This window comes from Nanorana parkeri, unplaced genomic scaffold, assembly GCF_000935625.1.
Source record: "Nanorana parkeri isolate BGI_ZX_2015 unplaced genomic scaffold, ASM93562v1 scaffold276, whole genome shotgun sequence".
Classification (NCBI taxonomy): domain Eukaryota; kingdom Metazoa; phylum Chordata; class Amphibia; order Anura; family Dicroglossidae; genus Nanorana; species Nanorana parkeri.
Window position 1 is genome coordinate 371,106 of NW_017306544.1, and position 7,097 is coordinate 378,202.

Consider the following 7,097-nt stretch of genomic DNA (forward strand, 5'->3'; position numbering starts at 1 on the left):
TGTGGTGGTGGGTTCGGGGGGGGGGGGGGGGGGTTGGGTATAATTTTGCTAGTGTCTCAGAAATGTCTTGCCCTTCCTAGCATAATATGGAGCTTCTTATTTGCTTTCATTAGCACAGTAATCTCCACTCTGCAATGTGCGGAATATTGCGATAAGGTCCCAGATAGCAAGGATAACTTGCCACAAGCTTGTGGCAGGGTTAAATTGTAATTCTTGTTAACTTGCTGCACACATTCCTGGCAAGTTGTAGACTTGCAGAACACTCGCAGCACAAGTTCTTGTTGACACTTTTTGAATTTGAAGCAAATTTGCTTAGCAAGTCTACAGCAAGAGTCCTGCAGGTCTTAGCAAGAGCTCTGCAAGCTCGCTGGTCTGGAGACTTGCAATGCAGACTTGCTGTAATTGTGCAACAAAATTATGAAGCTCGGCAAGTCTGCAATAGTTTAGCAAGTCATTTTCAAACTTGCAGCTCAATTGCTTGCTATCTGGGGTGCTACATTCAACATTTCCCATGTGGAAAAAAGTTGCCTACAGTCTATGCTTACATGATAAAGTTCACACTACAACCTCACCGTCCAGATCATGTCACAGCATACTTTTTTTTTTTCTTGTGGGGGCCCATAACTACTTCTCCCAAAAGTCCTTTACTTACATACAGTGTGTGCATGATCTAAGGTGTAAAGGCAGCAGTACTGTTTTGCTGGGAAAGAAATCAGTGTATGCATGTGGAGAGGAACAGAGAGGGGTGTAGATAGGTGGATCTCTGTAGTCCAGCAGGCTTTACTGACTATCCTGGTTGGGAGTTCAGAGCAGCAAAGGTTTTGTGTTGTTGGCTCAACTTGTCAGCTCAAACTGTGAGTTGGATACACACTTAATATGTTGTTAGATCATCCGTTAATGTTCTGTACTTGCTGCATTTTAATTGGGTAAAATATAGGGAAATTTGCATATATTGCAGGGTACTGATTATAACCAATAACTCATGTTTAAACAAATGTTCTCTGCACTTTCAGGTTTATGCAGGAGCTCACTGAAATGCTTGGATTTCGCCCATACAAATATTACTTTTACACGTGGAAGTATGTTTCACCAATCATTATGGCAATTCTCCTATCAGCTAGTGTAATACAGCTGGCAATTAGTCCTCCAGGATACAGTGCATGGATCAAAGAACTGGTGAGTAATTTGTTTTTAGTGATACAGTCCAGAAATATCTGAGGGAAAATGCAGACAACCTTTGGGAAGAACCAAACCTATACAATGTAGAAATGAGAGAGTAAGAACAGTGATTATGTTGCTAAAATTCTATGAGAAAGTAATTCATGGTAGACATTCAGTATTCAGCTTAGTAGATAAAATAGATAAAAATGCTCCAAACTATGCAAAGAAAAAAAGCTTTCTTCAATGCTGTGAACACGAGTTAGATGGTCTCCTGCTGGGCCTCCACTATATGTAAAAAGGAACGATAAAGGGAAACTATAATGGTTTTGACTCAAAATATTAATACACCTTTAACTAAATATATCTGTTTTTACTTTATGTATACAATCTCTGTTTCATAATAATCATTAGAGACAAAGGATTGCCAGGGCAGAGTGAGATATGAAATTGTCATTGATCTGCATCAAAAACAAAGAAATTGGGGGTTTTACTGGCATAACCCTGCACTGGATATCACGCTGGTACGTCTGGAGGGTGCTTGGGCTACCTGGGGCTCTGCATAGGTGACGGGTTATATCTCTTACTCTATGAAGTCCTCACAGTTTACCCCACTAGACTCCAGAGCAATCAGGCCCTTATTCCAGGTCGGCTGTTGCAAATGTATCGAAGCCGGTGAGTAAGGCTGTTCACTGCTCATATACTGGTCTCCAAGAAAAGGGAGGAGGGGTTGGTGAAATCTTTTTAATATCCTCTTGGGCCTTGATTTTTTACTATTGCAAGACTGGTCCTGTTTTCTGTTTCACCATTTTTTTGCTAAAGGCCATGTTGCTGTGACTGTAAGACGCCTCTCCCTTGGTAATTCTCCTGTAGTGCAGCGTCCTACAGGAAGTCACTGGGGCTTCATAGACTTATCGCCAGTCATTTCCAGCATCAGTTCACTGCTCTCTGTTGCATGTTCCTTGAACTATTCTGCAGTCGAGACTGTTTTTGTACATCTGCTGACTAACACTTCATCGTTCTCTACTGCCGAGATCTGCCTGCAGTGACTTTGAACTACAGCCTGACCTGGTTAGGAACTCTTTAGTTTGCAGGGTAGGTCACACCTCACTTCTGCATTAAACACAGGTGAAGTTCCTTTTGGAGGTATTTTGTAGCTTTCTTAAAGGGCCACACCACCTCGCTATTGTGTTATACATGGGCAACATGGTTGATAGTTTTAGTGGTCTTTTATCTACAGTGCTATGTCCCTCAATGCACAAAGGACAAAAAAGGATTTTTTTTTGTTTTCAATGCAAAAGCCTTTTCTTCTATGGTAATTGAAGGACACAACTCTCGCCCCTCTTGGGAGATATTTTTATTTTTTGTGGTCGTGTTGCCAGTGTTCAATAGTTTTGAAATCTATTTTCTTGTTTGTACTGTTTTGCTAGAATTGAATCTATATGGCAGTTGTGGGGTATAACCACTAGGTGGGGCTGCGTCCTTTCTTTTGTTTGGCATCCAAATGTCCAGTCCTCCTGTTGGTAGCAGTCTACCCAGTGGTCTATCTACTGTGCTATTTCCCTTTATAAACACCAGAGAGAGGGATTTAAAAAAATATACATATATTTCCCGAACGTTCATTGAGGAGACAGCTGATGAGCCATAGATCATGGGATACGTAGCTTTAGGAAGACGACACTTAGTGCAAGAAAACAAACAATCAAAGTGACAGCTCCAAGCTGTGGGCAAACCCCAAAACAGCCAGAAAGCTCTTTTTCCGCAGCATCCAAAGAGATCTTCAATCAGGTGACTGAAAGGCAGACTAGATATTCTACATACGTGCAGTCTCCCCAGTTCAGTCATCAAGAATATGTGTTTTCTTTATACTGTAGATCAGAATCCACTATGACAGCCTTGCTTTACACACATTCCTTGCTATGAAGCGGCATGTCTATATAATGTTTTAGTTCACTAGGGGCTACATAGGACCAGTGGATTCATTTGATTGTTGCAGTATTCCCCACCAGGCTGTAAAGCGCCGGACTCCCTGGTCTCGGGATGCTGCCTGCAATCACCTTTTGCTCACTGCTATGGGCTGGAGGAGATGGAAGTTACTGTGTTTACCCTACATGTATCCGCTGGATATTACTGAACTTCACTGCTGTGGGTGACCTTATCCGGTGGTGTTCTAGGCATTCTGAATCCACAACCACCTTGTATTAGGGCACAATTCCCAGCACTGTGGGTTCTGTCTTCTACCCTCAATCCACAACTGCCATTTTGTCATTTATAGTTTGGGGTAACTATCTGGGGCTGCACAAATTGTGTAAATGTTGCTTAGGGAACAAGGATGGGAAAATGCTTTTTTTCCCCCACAATTTTGAAACTGTTTCTTCCAAAAATGTTGCATAATATGTCAGGGTGGACTACAAAAAACATAAAAACCACATCTGTCTAAATGAAGTGCAATGACTGTTTGAAACAGCTATTGCACTTCATTCATTTAAAGTAAAAAATCCATATTATCAATGTCTCCCTTTTTATATTCAAGTTGATTACGAATAAATTGTATCTATTGCATTGATGCCAGTATAATTTGTGCATTAATCTTCTAAGCACAGCAATCTATTCCGTATGAATGATGCTAACTGCTCTTCCCATAAACATATACACTATATTGCCAAAAGTATTGGGACACCCCTCCAAATCATTGGATTCAGGTGTTCCAATCACCTCCATGGCCACAGGTGTATAAAATCAAGCACCTAGGCATGCAGACGCTTCTACAAACATTTGTGAAAGAATGGGTCGCTTTCAGGAGCTCAGTGAATTCAAGCGTGGTACCGTGATAGGTTGCCACCTGTGCAATAAGTCCTTCCGTGAAATTTCCTTGCTACGGTACTAAATATTTCACGGTCTCCTGTTAGTGGTATTATAACAAAGTGGAAGCAACTGGAAACAACAGCAACTCAACAATGAAGTGGTGGGCCACGTAAAATGACAGAGCGGGGTCAACGCATGCTGAAGCGCACATTGCGCAGAAATCGACAACTGTCTGCAGAGTCAATAGCTACAGACCTCCAAACTTCGTGTGGCCTTCAGATTGGCACAACAACAGTGCGTAGAGAGCCTCACGGAATGGGTTTCCATGGCCGAGCAGCTGCATCCAAGCCTTACATCACCAAGTACAATGCAAAGCGTCGGATGCAGTGGTGTAAAGCACGCCCCACTAGACAAGTGGAGACGTGTTCTCTGGAGTGACGAATCACGCTTCTCTGTCTGGAAATCCGGTGGACGTGTTGGGTTTGGTGGTTGCCAGGAGAACGGTACTTGCCTGACTGCATTGTGCCAAGTGTCAAGTTTGGTGGTGGGGGGATTATGGTGTGGGGTTGTTTTTCAGGGGTTTGGCTTGGCCCCTTAGTTCCAGTGAAGGAACCTCTTAGGCCTGGTTCACACCTGGGCGTTTTACAGCGCTGTTCGACGTGCTGTAAAACGCTCAGCATGTGAAAACCAATAATTGCCTATGGGCATGGTTCCCACCTGCCCTCGTAAACGTGCGTTTGTCGCACGTTTCTTTTACCACAAATTGCTGTAAAAACATGCGTCAAACGCGCATATTCCGTATGCCCAGGTGTGAACCCAGCCTTAAGGTATCGGCATACATTTGTATTTTAAGTGCCTGTTTAGCTGTTTGTCTAGAGTAAAGCTTTACCAAATCACAGCAGTAGGGGCAAAGGATGAAAGACGTTTATGAAAGCTTAGCTTGAGTACCCCTAAGAAATGTGATTTGTTTTTTCATCTGGCTAATGACAAAAACCATGGATGGTTGCAGCTGAGGATTAGAAGTTATTTTTAATCATTTCAAAGTGCAAAAAGACTCTCACATGGCTTTTATAGAACAGTATCCTTTGAAGCAAAAGGAGTTCCACTTTGGCAGAGTTTGGTGTTGGACTAAAACATTTGATTCCTATGGGTTGGCTTACGTTTTTGTCGATGTTCACCTGTTTTGTAAACTTTTCTTTTAACTGTTCTGTACATTTTTCAGTGAATTTATGTTGTATTCTCTCCATTTTAGGCAATCGAGCAATTTTTGCCGTATCCTCCTTGGGCTTTGTCATTACTTATTTGTCTAATAATATTGGCAATACTTCCAGTACCTGTAATCTTCATTCTTGCACATTTCCAACTAATACCAGATGGTTCTAACAGACTATCTGTATCATACAAGAAGGGTCTTAGAATGAAGGATATTTCCAACTTGGAGGATAATGATGAAACACGCTTTATACTCAGTAAAGTGCCTAGTGAGACTCCATCTCCAATGCCAACTCATCGCTCATATCTAGGCCCAGAAAATGCTTCTCCTTTGGATTATACTGGCACATCTAACGGGCAGTACGGTAGTGGCTTTGTAATGGCCGCCACTCCTGAGTCAGAACTGTAATCCTTCTGTGTTCAACCACAATGTCAAACGCAATGGACATTCATTTCTCCAAAAGAAAGCACTTTTCAAAATTATTTTCTGCAAAAGCTGGTTGCACAGTAATGGGATGCTGTGTGTAAAAGAGTTGAAATGGATGTTTCATCATATTACAATCTTATCCACCTCTGGTACGTCAGTGGTGGTCATCTGTGCTACAGTATTCCTTTAACTGCAGACATCTGGTGACTTGCTTCTGCTTTGTGAGTTTACACATCACTTCACTGTGTATATTCATACTTACGGTAAAAAGAAGAAAAAAAAAAGAACATGTAATGGTGTTTAACACTCCATAACTGCTTTAAACACAAATTTAGTACATAATCTGCTATTGTTTATTGATCAGTTTTTTTCATGATTATGTTGGCTCACGTAATAGATTTCTGTGTCCGATGATTATAATAGCACAACACACATGGTTTAATAACACAATCTTTGTAAAAACATAGATTATCTGAGTAATTTATTATAGAATATATTGTATAATTTATTATAAAAAAAAATGACAATTACTTTTATTTTTGTATGCTTAATTTAGAGAGAAAGTGTCATGGTAAATGCATATTTCCTAATAAAACCCTAAAATTAAATTCAGCAAAGGGATTCTTCACATATTACCTGACAAGGAAGTATCAATGCAATTATACTGCTATTTCTAACAATAATAAGTAACTAGCTTTTACTACTAATAACTCTAGAAGATACAGTATAGATAATTGATGCTCCCTGTATACAAATAATTTTTGGCTGTATTTTAAAAGTTACATTTATTTTTATACTGGCCTCTTCCTAGCAACATAAAATGAAGCACTTTAAAGTGGAAGATATTAAGGTTGTTTAAAGTGAACCTATAATCAAAAACAGAATATTCGCTATTTTATAGAGAATATAAGTCAATTGTGACCCTTAAATATCTACCCTTTGCCCTGAATTCCTCCTGAGCAGTTGCAGTGTACTTCCTGTCATGTGACTGTGCATAGGAACTCTTATGTATGGAGTCTCATTGCTGCATATCTGCAGTGTGAGATCGTCTAAGGCATATCCCACTGATTCTTGCCTGTGATGACTGCTATTTACATTTAATTTGTACTGAGAGTTGGTGATGTCACAACTGTGTTGCTTATTCATCTGAGTAGGCTGTACCTGAGGAACTGCAGTGCAAGCATCTGCCTGCTTTTACTTGATTTTGTTCTGTGAATCTGTGCCTTTTCCACCTTTTCTGCTGCTTCTTGTGTGATCCCCCTTCAGTCTTCAGTTTATCAGAATATAAATCATTAAGTGTGAGTCTGACACTAGGAAACAAAGCCCTGTTCCTCTACCAAGATAGTTTACTCCACGCAAAGACATGGCATGGTAAGTCAGTTTTGGACATCAGCTGCAAGGAGTCTACTGGTAACTAGTACTTTGCTCTCCACTTCCCTTTTTTGGCATGGCTTCCACAGTTTTGGTCCTCTTTAATTAAAACCTTTGTTGAACA

The 7,097-nt window shown here is 40.6% G+C and overlaps 1 protein-coding gene across 1 annotated transcript in view; it reads left to right on the plus strand.

The window, feature by feature from the left end:
• SLC6A17 (solute carrier family 6 member 17) overlaps nt 1-6,086 on the plus strand; it is a 55,200-nt gene extending 49,114 nt beyond the window's left edge. The window contains exons 11-12 of the mRNA XM_018557262.1: nt 1,014-1,176; nt 5,216-6,086. Of these exons, the coding sequence (XP_018412764.1) occupies nt 1,014-1,176; nt 5,216-5,584 (532 nt within the window). The 3' untranslated portion in view covers nt 5,585-6,086. The remainder of the gene's footprint in view (nt 1-1,013; nt 1,177-5,215) is intronic.
• The last annotated feature ends 1,011 nt before the right edge of the window (nt 6,087-7,097 follow it).